General features: G+C 38.9%; 1 protein-coding gene across 1 annotated transcript; it reads left to right on the top strand.

The window, feature by feature from the left end:
• The first annotated feature begins 478 nt into the window (after positions 1–478).
• On the top strand, positions 479–10,670 carry LOC139718346 (GH3 domain-containing protein-like). The gene is made up of 8 exons (XM_071629823.1): positions 479–485; positions 1,468–2,135; positions 2,968–3,325; positions 4,190–4,325; positions 5,297–5,461; positions 6,069–6,217; positions 9,370–9,473; positions 10,449–10,670. Exons 1-8 carry the CDS (start codon positions 479–481, stop codon positions 10,668–10,670), a joined length of 1,809 nt encoding a protein of 602 aa, XP_071485924.1.
• Positions 10,671–13,908: the final 3,238 nt, after the last annotated feature.

The raw sequence follows: 13,908 nt of genomic DNA, 5'->3' as shown, positions 1-13,908 counted from the left end.
GTTGTTGTAGTTGTTTCCAGGTGTGGTTTGTTTGTTTTTTGCAACTGTGACGTGCGATATGTGTATGTGTTTGTGAGCATAAGTGCGTGTGTTTGTGCGTGTATGTGTGTATGCGTGTTTGTGTGGGTTATATGTGGGTGCTTGTGTGTTTTGTGGGTGCGCCTAGCCTGCTGTCAAGCCGTGTAGCTTATAGGTTAATACCCACATCCTTATGTGGTCCGCCTGTTTATCCACACTACCTTCTGCAGCTCTCCTATAAAACCATGTCTCATTCTTACCACATCAGAAAGATATCTTTCCAGAAAAAAACACAGTAATCTTTTGTGCCTTCTTGCACTGAACTTCTGAAATCAGCATTCCACATCGCATTCCAGTGAATAGCTGGCATTATGTAAACACAAAACAGACGATCGCTCAGCACGACATTGATGAAAGAAGCAAGGCATAATGGCACAGTTTTCACAATGATCACGGTAGCATGAAAGGTGAGGATTCATCGTGTGAGCAAACAGCTTCCCTCATTTTTTGCGAGACCTGTACCTCAATAAAAGAGCACGTATACAAAATGAAGCTTAAAGTCCTGGCAATTCAAAGCAAAGACCTGGTGCCTGTATGTGTACAAAATAGTATACAAACTCGTCCGATTTAGATGTTGTTCGTTTACGTTAATGTAAATTTCAGCCATAAGTTGTATAAAAAAAAAAAGAAATCAGCATGACAAAATCCAAAATCATTCACGAGTCATGAAGGTATAAACAAGAGTTATCATTACGAACATACAATACAATAATGTGATTAATACGAAGACCTATATAATGGCATATAAGTATACAAATGGAGGAGACAGTTATTGATAAGCAAATCGCTTGACACTGGCCTCTGGACATTATGGCTTTAGTACAATTATCCCCCCCCCCCTTTTTTTTTTTAGCTGAATTACCAGAATACATACACATCGACTGAATAATTAATGTAAAACTTTCAAATATTTCCAATGTCAATTGACCGAAGAGAACAACACAAGGTGGATGTAACAGGAGAGAAACGCGAATAAGGGACAAGAATGAGGGGGTACCCGAATAGGAAGAGTAGAGGGGAGAGAAGGGTAAGAAAAGCGATTTTACAGTGTTCGGGAGTTGGGAGCTTTATAGAGGAAAACAAACCAACTAATATTTTCAGTTAAGCGTCTTTGGTGCTCTAGTAGTTTCTGGTCCAGGGCGAGGCGCGTCGCGCAGCTGGCATTGATGACGTAACAAAAGGTTTCTACTGTATATGGGGATGGAAATCGGGCGACTTCCAGAATGCATTACAGATGGGTAGAAATCACTGATCTCCACGGAAGAACAAGATCAGTGGTGGAAATGAGCTGCTTGGCGGAGGTCTGCGCTCTCAGCGTGCTTCTCTAGTTGTTTGTTTGTTTGTTTGTTTGTTTGTTTGTTTGTTTGTTTGTTTGTTTTTTGTCAACAGTCGGTCTTGGAGCTTTCTTCCTCCTACTTGCCGCTGGGCTCCACTTCGTTTCGCGCATGCCCTCATCACCCAACGACAACATTCTCTCAACTCTGCGCCACATCCGTGAGGTGACACGTCGCTACATCCTTGGCAGGAGGGAGATGGCGCTACTGCGCAAATCCTGGCAAAATCCTCGCCAGTCTCAGGAGAAGTTTCTACTCGACATTCTGCGGGAGAATGCCGACACCGTCTACGGGAGGGAACACCGCCTCGGCGAGATTCGTTCCATGGAGGAATTCCGACGGCGCCATCCACTGACATCGTACGAGCATTATAGGCCTTACGTCGACCGGACGATGAGAGGTGAGTCGGGCATCATTACGCCACGGACGCTGGACAATTATTGCCGGACAACGGGCACCACCGGTCAGTCGAAATACATCCCTCATGTGATGAAGTTGCACCTCCTGGACGCCTTGTTTTACCGCACGACGAAACTTGCGTTCGAGCTCTGCCCAACTCTCGGCTTTCTCCAGAAAGAATTCTGCTTCTACGTCCATCCTAGAGTCACGAAAGCAGAGAATGGAGTCGACATCAGTTCGTTCATATGTTTCTCTCCGAAGGACAGCCGTCGCCTGGATCTCTTCACTAGTCCGCCGGATGCCTTTGGGATCAGCTCAATAAAGGTTAGAAACAGGCTATACAGCCTATATGTTTTCAGTTATCCTCGCTAAGAACGCTTAAAATGAACGAAACTATATAGATTTGAGAAAGTAAGGGCCTTTGAAAAAAAGAGGGCAATTGTTCGTAGGCCTAGAGTTCTCTCTTATTAGTTACAGATTGTTAATCCGAATATTCGTTACTCCGGAGGTTCGTTAATTCGAGAAAAAAAAAAGATTTGTTATTCCTAAGATTCGTCAATCCGAAAATGAAAAAAAAAAAAAGGTTCGTTATTCAGAAGGTTCGTTCATCTGTAAAAGAAATAAGGTTCGTTATTCCGACGGGTCGTTAATAAAAAAATGAACTGATAGGTTCGTTTTTCCCAAGTTTCGTTAATCCGAAAGTGAAAATAAAATCTTCGTTAATCAGGAAGTTCGTTTATATGAAAACGACATAAGGCTGGTTATTCTGAAGTGTGGTTAGTCTTATTGCAGGGTTACAAAATATTCGTTATTCCGAAAATTCGATTATAGTCAACCTTCTTTTCATTGCCAGATTAACGAATCTCATTTCAGTTTCGGATTTACAAACATTCGGAATAACCAACATCACCGTTTTTATTGTCAGATTCAAATTGTTTAACGACAAAGTAGGGCCTACATCAAACAAAATGCAGTTACCAACTTATTTCGGTTTGTTTGTTTGTTTTCAATATGACTGAGCATTGTGGAGTTGCCTCATTTTACAAACTTCCGATACCAAATTGTGAGTCATTAGAATTTTAGGTTTTTTTGCTTTCATCACTTTCACTTTTTTATATCATATTTATTTTATACATCAATTTTTCAAAACGTATAGGATGCAAGCTACATTCACGTGCTCTTCGCCCTTCGAGAGCCATCCATCGGCATATTTTACTTCTTCTTCCTGCACTATATGGAGAGCATGATGAAAATCCTGGAGCAAAGGTGGCCGGACGTCGTTTCTGACATCGAGCGAGGGACTATCCACAAGGACATCGAACTCGACGATGGAGTCAGGGCCGCTCTGGAGGCCACCTTGGGTTCAGGTGACCGAGAGAGGGCCAGACAACTGCGACACGAGTTTGAGAAAGGGTTCAAGGGGATTATGAGGAGAATTTGGCCCGACGTGGCCATAGTTGTCGGCATCGATAATACTAAGATCTGGCCAATGTTGGAGGCAAAGTATGCACCAGGTAATCCCTCAGTCCTATATGCATGATTATACAACAGAGAACCAGATAATGGCTCAACCGGATCCCCATACAGGGGTCTCGTCCTCGTGAGATTGCCTGTCAGCAATGGTCAGTTCAAACTGGCTGAACTCCACCGTTGGCTGGTGACAAGGATCATATATTTGAAAAATGACACCCAGGTTCAAGATTGTTGAAATGCAAGGTTAAAAACATAAACCAATATAAGAAATTTATTGAATTTGCAACTTTCCAGACGTTTTTTACACAAATCGGTCACTACGGCGTAGTTTATGCAAATTAGAAGAGAAATTGTCCTTATTGCTTCATAATTCCATCACTGGCTTTTGCTCAAAGCCGTCAATGTTCTCCATCATTGTTTAGTAGCTGCAATCACTCCCGCTAAAAAATGTAATCATTGTTGAATCACATTAGCTCTTAATAAATAGAAGTTTTACTTGAATTTTGAATGGAATTGTTTTGAAGTTAACAAGTAATTCCTTTGTGGTGGGAGGCTTTTCGATCGAGTAATTGATGTATGTACTCGTTCCAGTGTTCATCCTTTATCGTTTATCATTGATCTTTCAAAATTTCCTATTTTTATTTGAACATCAGTTGTGAATCATTTACGTGCAGGGGCGGATCCAGGAATTCCGTAAAGGTGAGGCACCTTTGCAAAAATCAAAGGGAGGGGGGGGGGCGCACGCGCGCACCCCCCCCCCCATTTTTTTAATTTCTATTGTTTTAATCAAAAATAAAAAGGAGGCGCACGCCCGGTGCGCTCCCCTCTGGATCTGCCGCTGTTCGTGTACTCACAAAAGATGAACTCGAGACGAAAGATCAGCAACTTCATATCCTACTTTTCAGGGATTCCTTTGCTTCCATTTGTGTACGGATCGTCCGAGGCCATTTTGGGTCAGGCCGTCTGGTTCTCCAAGAAACAAAGAGGCTATTACCCTATTAACACCGAACTCATCTACGAATTCATCGAGCTAGCAGATACGTGAGTGTGAGCATTTTTTGTTTTCCCGGTAACACGACATTTGCTCCCGCGAGAATAGTTTTGTTCCGGTCCTATTTTCTCCAAGGACTTATAGGGTTAGGATTATGCTATAGGATCTAAGGTTTATTTCATAGTGAGGATTAGGATTAGGATTAGGGTTATGTTTGGGCGTAGAATTTATGTTAGACTTACCGTGCAGATATTTCATGGGAGAAATTGTCGCAGGAGCAAATGTCATGGAACCTTTAAATCCTCTATATACTTGTCCTCGATCCTTTAGTTCCATATGCCATATGTAACATGACAAAAACTACGCAAATAGGGGGGGGTTCAGTAGAGCTGAAAACCAGTATAATAGGCCTACTTTGAATGCAATTTTAACACGAGGAACAAGAGTAGTTTACCCCCCAAGGACTAGGCCATGAGCATGAGGTGTCTTGACTATAAGTGCCCTGAGCTCACAGTCTATCCACTGCATGAGCTTAACACCTCCACCACCTGTTGTGAGATGATCCTTCTAAAAGCTGATGACTATTGTACCGTGCAAGATATCTCAAGAAAGAAAGAAATAAAAAGACCCCAGATACACTATAGATAGAAAAGTGAATCATATCATACAGTGGGACATAAATGTATACTCTGTACACGAGCATTGGGTGGAGGGGGTGACTAAAGGGTTCTCCAATGCACGAAAAAAGCGACAGTCTTTTTTTTATCTCTCTCTTCTTTTACATCTGCAATATCCTCATTTATGATCTTTAAACCACATTTACTGTATATTTCTTCTGCGAAATTAAAAACAACACAATCTTTTGCACTTGTTATTTTATTTCATTATTGCAGTGACTCGTTTGGGTTTTTTAATGAAACTATGAAAATAAACAAATCGGAAACTGTAAGTAATAGTATAGGCCCATTAATGTCCTTTGGATGGATGACACTTATTATCATCATCTGTTGTGGTGGTACAGGGATAAAGACCAACCCAAGACATTCCTACTCGACGAGCTGAAAGTAGGAAAGCAGTACGAGGTGGTCATCACCCAACTCAGCGGGCTCTACCGATATCGGATGGGCGACATCATTCGCGTGGTCGCTTTCGATGGCAAAACTCCTATTTTGGAGGTCCTGTACAGGTGGGTATTGAGTACACATACGACATCACAGTTTCATTTTGGTTGCACTTCACGAGTTCGACACCCACATGTCATTTAGCCCACGATTCACACAGACCGCGTCTCATACAGCACATGAATCATGCAGCCCATGAGCTTAACACTGTTAGCAAATAAGGTCCATGAGTTCGACACTAGGTAAACAAGGCCCACGAGTCTGACACTAGGTAACAAAAGACCCATGAGTCCGACGCTTTTGTTTCGGACTCATGAACCGTCTGACTTGTGGGCTGTACAATGCGTAGGACTCATGGAACCGGAACCTTTTTCCGATGTCGAACTCGTGGGCCGTATTCCTGGATGTTAGTCTCGTGCGATCGCCCCTTTCATTTTGCTTCCAAAGATTTTCAACATACCAAAAACAACACCACACTCTGCTTTTCAAAGATTGACAGATTCTCGAACTCGAAGTGCGTCAACCTATATTATTCCAACCAGATTGGGTGCAAAAGCTGCGAAGTGGAGAGAGAATTCATCACAGACTTTTTTTTTACCGTCTGCACACCTCGCAAAGTGTTTTTTTTTTCTTTCTTAATGTTTTATTTTTTTTTCCTGTTTCAACCAACAGGTTAGGAACGATGCTGAATGTGAGATACGAGAAGTTGACCGAGGTAGTCGTAAGAGAAAGCGTCTACGCAGCAGTGGCTCGCTGGCCCGGCCTGACCCTCTGCGATTATGCTGTTGCGGAGAGCCCCCTCATCCCCGAAACAAGCCCTGGTGAGTGGATTCAAGTCGGTGTGAATACTGTGAATATTTTCTTAACACGTCATAATTATTCATCTTTGACTTGCGTGTTTTTAGTTTTGTTTGCAGTTTTGTCGAGTAGGGCCGAATAATGAGAAGATGTTTTCATTTATTATGATTGTGTACGTGGGGTCCTAAACGATGTTGTTTTTTTCTATGCTGACTGAAGATAAAACTATATGATTTGAAAAGTAAAAACTAGGCCCCTACTTGATTCTTAATGCAGATCAACTATAGGTAAATCACATCTGACCAGAACTTGGTATCACGGACACACACCCACGCACAACAAAAACAAAGCATTATATATATATATATATATATATATATATATATATACAATATATATATATATATATATATATATATATATATAGATAGATATACATGTATGTATACATATATGTATTAACACTATTAACACCAATGTTAAGAATCACTGTTGAAAATCGCATTGATGTTAGAGACAAAATATGATATTATGATAGGGCTATCTAGGAGACCGCTTTTAATGTTTTCCTCGGTTATGCATTTATCAATCATTTGCCAGACTTTGCTGTCATATCTCTCGGATTTATATTCTTCGTTTTAGGTTAATCGAGTTTTGTCAAATCAAGTTGTTGTCCCCGCCGAACGAGTTCGAGCAGGGGACTATGAAACGGGCTCCGTACGTGTGTGTGTCCGTCCGTGTGTCCGTGTGTCCGTCCGTGTGTGCGTCCGTGTATGATCAAAATGTTCAAAATGCTACTCCTTCGCCATTTCTAACCCGATTTTGATTCTGTTTGCTTTATATGATAGCACTACATGGGAGCTTTGAAACTTCTATACAGAATTTCAATTGTGACCTTTGACCTTGACCTTTGACCTATATTGTACATTTTGCTTCAAAATGCTACTCCTTCGCCATTTCTAACCCGATTTTGATTCCGTTTGCTTTATATGATGGCACTAGGTGAGGGCTTCAAAACTTCTACACAGAATTTTGACCTTTGACTTCTTTGACCTTTGACCTTGATTTTTGACCTATATTGTACATTTTGCTACAAAATGCTACTCCTTCGCCATTTCTAACCCGATTTTGATTCCGTTTGCTTTATGTGATGGCACTAGGTGAGGGCTTCAAAACTTCTACACAGAATTTTGACCTTTGACTTCTTTGACCTTTGACCTTGATTTTTGACCTATATTGTACATTTTGCTACAAAATGCTACTCCTTTGCCATTTGTAACCCGATTTCAATTCCGTTTGCTTTAAGTGATGGCACTAGGTGAGGGCTTCAAAACTTCTACACAGAATTTTGACCTTTGACTTCTTTGACCTTTGACCTTGATTTTTTTACCTATATTGTACATTGGCTACAAAATGCTACTCCTTCGCCATTTCTAACCCGATTTCGATTCCGTTTGCTTTATGTGATGGCACTAGGTGAGGGCTTCAAAACTTCTACATAGAATTTTGACCTTTGACTTCTTTGACCTTTGACCTTCATCTTTTTACCTATATTGTACATTTTGCTACTAAATGCTACTTCCGGCGGGGACATATATTACGCACCGCGTAATTTCTACTTTTCCTTGTTGTCTTGTCATCAGCGAGCGATAGCTCATCATAAGTTTGTTCGAGCTGATATGCTAGGCTTGTGTCGTCCTACATGATTAGCATTGTCATATCATTAAATATGTAGTGGACGAAAACTCTAGTATACGACGAGCTTCATCTATACGTCGAGATTTCGATAGCGCATATTATGATGTACACTGTATAACAATAATTACGAAGTACACAAATGCCACAATCACTGGTAGTTTTATAGGGTCAAATCAAAAAGCATTCACATAAAAGTTCGTGGTTCATTTTTTCGTGTTTATCATCGTTACAATTGATTCTGATTATATCAAAGTCATTAATATCAATATCTTTATCGCAATTCCATTATTGTTATCCTCTTCAAGTTCCAGTTCCAGTTTGTAAAACATTTATTTTCCATCTTTTTTATGTTGTAAATCACATTGTCATGCACCAACGAAACACACGTCATGCACCGACAAAACATCTTTGGAGCAACACCGAATGACTACAGCTGTTCACGCCATGTTTGCCTACTCCAACTCTCCCTAGTGTCCCGGATGGGCACTTTTTATTCTCGCCCCACCCTGGTTGCACACTGCTGTTCTCCATCACACACATACATAAAGTTGTACAAGGAAGGCAAAACCTCAAAAAGTAGAGCTTTTGGTGAGCTGCCTAACAAAAATACACTACATCACAAACACAAGAAATAACAAAAACACAATGTAATAGTTCCCATGGCAATATTAAGATGAGATATTCCTCAAAGAGAAATATTGCAGTCTAACAGAGGGGCTACAGTAAGTATGAAAATATGTGACGAGCTACAGCCTAACAAAAGTTGCATATATCAAAGTTAAACGTGACATATTTATAAGTGCTAGTAATGTGAAACCTCTGCACAGATGTAAACAAGACAAAGAATGAAATGCACTGTTTCCAACTGCAACCGAATCGTGAAGAGACCCCTTTACCGATATATTCAAATCTTATGCATGTCATTTTAACAAAAGTTGTTCCTGGCAACCTAAAAGCTCGCACGAGGCCTGCCGGACACAGCAACAACTAGTGTATGCAAAGTGGATTCCAAGTATTGAAGTGCCATTATAATGTACAGGTTACTCACGAAATAACTCGTCACCAGGCCCCGAGAGAAGGAACACCCACAAACCTGACCATATCAGCAAAAAAAGTCTCTTATTCCAAAAAGAGAGACGATATATAGTGGCATTTAAATAGACTCAAAGAAGGTACAGATTTTAAATGGGCTGGGAGATTATTCCAGACCTTGGGACCAGAAAAGCGCACTGTGTGTTGGAATAAGACTTTTTATGTTTTGGAATGTGAATTAATGAAGATGATCTAGTTTCATACTAATGGTATTCTGAGTTTTCTTCAAATGACTGACATAAATGATCAGGGAGAAGATTATTTGTACACTTATACATAAATAAACCCAATTGGAATGTATTGATATCTTTTAAACGCAACAACTTTAACTAACATAATTGCCATTCTAGTGATTTTTCATTATTTACTACTTTTTTTGTCATAGCGTTCGAGCCTGATGAGGTCATGCCGTTCTACCTTATCTTCCTCGAGGTGAAACAAGAAAACGGGCAAGGAAAAATCACACTCACCGAGGAGCAAAAATCTATGGCACGATGACCATTTTTTTAAGGACTATTCATAGCATAAGTAGTGAACAAACATCAAACTGCGTGACACTGCACCACCTTGGTTGGATCGAGCTAGATATCATTCAAGTTTCAAGAAAAATACAAATAAATCAGCTAGAGGGTATTCCCGTTTGCGCCACTGTACAATGCACTGTCATGAAGCTACCTACTTTACTTAAAGGCATAATTTACCATTTGCAGACGAAAAACCCCAGAGTTAGAGCTTTAAAATAGTTCTTTAATGTGAGTTAGGGATAGAAACAACCACTTTAAAAGTTTGAATCGGTATAATCGATGTTTAGATGTATTGTTAAATGCACAAAATGTGAACAATAATCATAATAAAGATATTTCCAGACTAAGTCGTCTACAGTTATGGTTTATTGAGAAAAATACTGATATCTCCCTATATTTTTGGTTTTATTGGGAAAATTTTATATGATAGGATGTTTTGTGATGTAATAGATATACATATATGCATTAAAAATGTGACATCTTGACATTTTTTACATTACTGTTCCCAAAGATAAACAGGACCTTTAAAGTTTTATTTTGTTACGTTAAGTTATGGGATGTTATTTCATAATAGATTTTAGTTAGAAAAAAATAGACAATTTTCTCATACATGTCTGTTTTGAACGAGTAAAGTAAACACGGCTTATTGCAGCAGTGAGATTATTGATCTCCTCAATACTGGAAAGTGCACCATGGAAATTGCATTTCCAGTTATTCAACGCCACATATTTTATGCAAATAATTATATGTGTGTGTTCGATATTTGTAAGCCTACTAACGATTTTCTTGACGTAGAAGTAATAATCACAGTGATGATGATAATGATAGTTTTAAGAAATAACATTGATCTCTTTCATAGCAGAGGTTGTAGGATCGAAATTAGCTTACGTTGAGTTAATTTCATAGCACTGACAATAATAGCGTCCCCCTGATTTCACAGATCGACACTGAATTGCGTCGCCGAAACAGCGATTATGAGAGACTTCGCACAGACGACGGGATATCTCACCCTAGAATTCATCTCGTGAAACCCGACACTTTCGACGAACTCAAGACCTATGTTCTAGCGAACACAGGGGCGACTGCCAACCAGTACAAAACGCCACGAAAGCTCAGGCTCTACGGAATGGCCGAACTCCTGCTGAATCATACTCAAGATTAGGCTAGATTTGTTGAGTTCATTGAGGGAAAACGAAAGTAGCAATGTGAGCATTTTGTCTGTGGTCCTTGATAGACTTTGGAATTATTTGTTACTTTCAATTGGAATTTGATTTTTTATGAGGATGAACAGTAATTGAGTGGGTTGCATGGTATTTCTTTTTTTTTCTCTCTCTCTCCTGTTTTTCCCTCTTCATCTTACTCTCTTTTATTTCTACCCCTGCCACAAAGTGTCACGGGGGCATTATAGTTTCGGGTTGTCCGTCCATCCGTAAGTCGATACTTGATTTGCGAACGACGAATTAAACATATAAGAGCCGTTTAAGGTATCCAAACAAAACTTTGTCAATATATGTGTGAGTGGACGAAGTACGCCTGTCAAAGGTCAAGGAGCAAGGTCAAATGCTGAAATTTCTCTATATCCCCGTATATATCTGCAATGTCTAATTTATTTACATGAAATTTAGAGTATACAATGCATGCAGACTTTTGCCAAATTAAGATTCCTTAGTAAAAGTTTTCGGTCGTAATGGAGGACCAAAGATCTGGGTCAAAGGCTAAGATTTTACCATTTTCCCTTGTATCTCTGTGGCACAATCCCTGAATATATTTTCATGAAGCTTAATGTATGTTTTACCAGATCAACAATCTCCAGGGAAAGGTTTGCATCATAAGTTCAAAGGTCAAAGATCGAAGGCTTATAATGTCGAATGCTAAAATTCCCCTCCCCCTCTTTTTTATTCTCTCCATATTTAAAGGTAGGGAATCCCATTTGCACGCCTTAAATGAAGAGTTGTATAAATACAGTGGTATGTTGAAGAGAATATCATTTTAGAAACTCCCATAAAGTATTGAAAGTGGAAGGTAACATTTAGTACATTTTTTTGACGGTTAGATTTTGAATTGAATTGTTTTCGGGGCTCACCGTAAATTCCAGTACATTACTAGGCTACCTTTGCAGACCCATGTACTGCATGTGTGTCCATCATGTATATTTTGTGAAGAAAGTTCATCAACACTAACAAACATTTCTATATACATTCTTACCACACACTCTATATGTTATTACATCAGCTCTTCTACTTTTAGATTTGTGTTTATAGATCACAAATACAGAAGAATGCAGCAAAAAGGCTTAAGTGTGGCTGACACACAGAACTACTGAGTAGTTGAGTTTTGTGCATTATTCAAATTTTAGATAACTGTTGACTTATAAATTTCTAAGCAGTGGCCTAAGCAAGTCTCCTGAGGTTCATATTTAATGTTTTGCTGCATTTTGGGAGGTCTGTAAAAGGTATCCCCTACCTTTAAGACACATTGGAAGTGGTTCAAGGTACTTGTATCTTCACGAAACTTAGGCTTAAGCTATGCATGTATTGATTGACATTAAGTTTCTCTGGAAGTGCGTTCTGGGTCAGAGGTCCAAAATCGAGATCAGGTTATTTGATGCTGAAAGTACACTTTTTCAGGGTATTTCGTCATAACCTAGCAGAGATTGAATGTATACACTTAGAAGGGTATAATTGAAGACTGAGGGTTATGCGTACGTTTGTTTATTCATTCTCCATTTCACACACACACACACATACAAAGATATATATATATATATATATATATATATATATATATATATATATATATCCAGAATACAGACAACATACATGAATCATAGAAAGATTACAAAATGGAGGATTTTCCCTTTCAGATTCATTATTGTCATAATGATCCTGTTATTTCATGGTCCAAACGCGTTAAAGTACAGCTAGTGAAACATATATTCAATTACACAAAAATTATTATATGCATTGAATCACCACCCCCTGTCTGGAAGTATTTCATTGATTATCTCTACGCACATTGGCCTGTCGGTGTTGGCAGGCATGCGCATAGACGTAGAATACATGTTCTTGGATACTTGCCTTTAGAACGTAGGCTTCAATACATAGACAGAGGCAAAGACGAAGTTGTCTCGCCCTCCTTATTTTTTGTTTTGTTTTTGTTTTGTTTTTTTTTTTTTTTAACTGTCAGCACATACATTATATTGTCATATTCCATTGCGTAGTAGTCAAGCGGTCTAAAGCACCACTTTTTAGATACTTATAATCTGGAGCTCGTCCAAATTTGAGCAGTGTCAATCGCGGTATCGGGTATAACACAGCTCATCGCAGCATGTATGTACAACGCTTTATATCAGTATATCCGAATGTCTGTTTGTTCTGTATTAATATACGCCATATAATATTGTTCCTGTTGTGTGCATATTGTTATATAAATGCTGTATTGACAATGTCATTGTCATGGCACATTGTATGTCATTTTGTGTCTGTGTAGATCCTGATGAAGGCCTGTAGGGCCAAAAGCTTCAGAATCAGATAAAGAAAAAAGAAAGCAGAAGCTACGTCCAGGTTGGTGGAACAGTCTAATGCCTAATTATGCATATTCTACACATAAGTAGGGCCTACTTGGGTAGTGGATGACGCAAGTATGAAGTTATATCATTGTATTATGTTCAAATGGTCACCTTTTATTCCGTGTACTTTATACGTTTCAGAGAAAATACTGATCTGAAGTAGAGCTAATTTCTGAAAATAATATTCCAAAATTAGTTCATTTTACCAATCATAATAGCAGAAATAGTTCTATTGGTGTTTCAATCTTGCTGAAATTTGTTTGTCAATTTTCTTTATTTGATCCACTGTCAACTAATATTTTTCGTTGCCTGTGTATCGGCAGATATTTTTTTATTCATTTATTACTTAAATTTAGAATAATCCTTGTAAAGAGTCTAATTTTACTCGATTTTTGTGGAATCATGAAAAATGGATTCTAGAAGTATAGAGATCACGTTATAATCATGATGATGTTGTTTTGTCTCCTTGCATAGTAATGTTCCTTCGGGTGTTTTTCCATATCGGTGTGTACTGCAATCAGTGTGTCCTTGTAATGTAGTGAAAGTTACTCTATGAGAAGAAGGTTTTTGCTCTGATTCATTGTTATAACTTCAATAAACAGAAAATGCTACAAAATTGTGGCGAATATTGTGTTTATTTTGTACATGCTTAAAGTTAGACGTTTCATTGATGTTCAACAAAGTGAGACTAATCAGTGTACTGTTCGGGTATCATATACATGGAGTGCTCTTTTGCCCAGGAATGATGGATTTTTATTTTACAATAGTATACGGAAACTTTCAAAGCCAAAAACCAGCACTGCACGTTTCCCCTCCAAGCTCCATGTATAGA

This window comes from Diadema antillarum, unplaced genomic scaffold (assembly GCF_040938485.1).
Source record: "Diadema antillarum isolate AM-2024a unplaced genomic scaffold, OU_Dant_1.0 scf00000093, whole genome shotgun sequence".
In the NCBI taxonomy this organism is placed as follows: Eukaryota; Metazoa; Echinodermata; class Echinoidea; order Diadematoida; family Diadematidae; genus Diadema; species Diadema antillarum.
The sequence above is the reverse complement of the archived record's forward strand: the minus strand, read 5'-3'. Positions and strand labels throughout refer to the sequence as shown.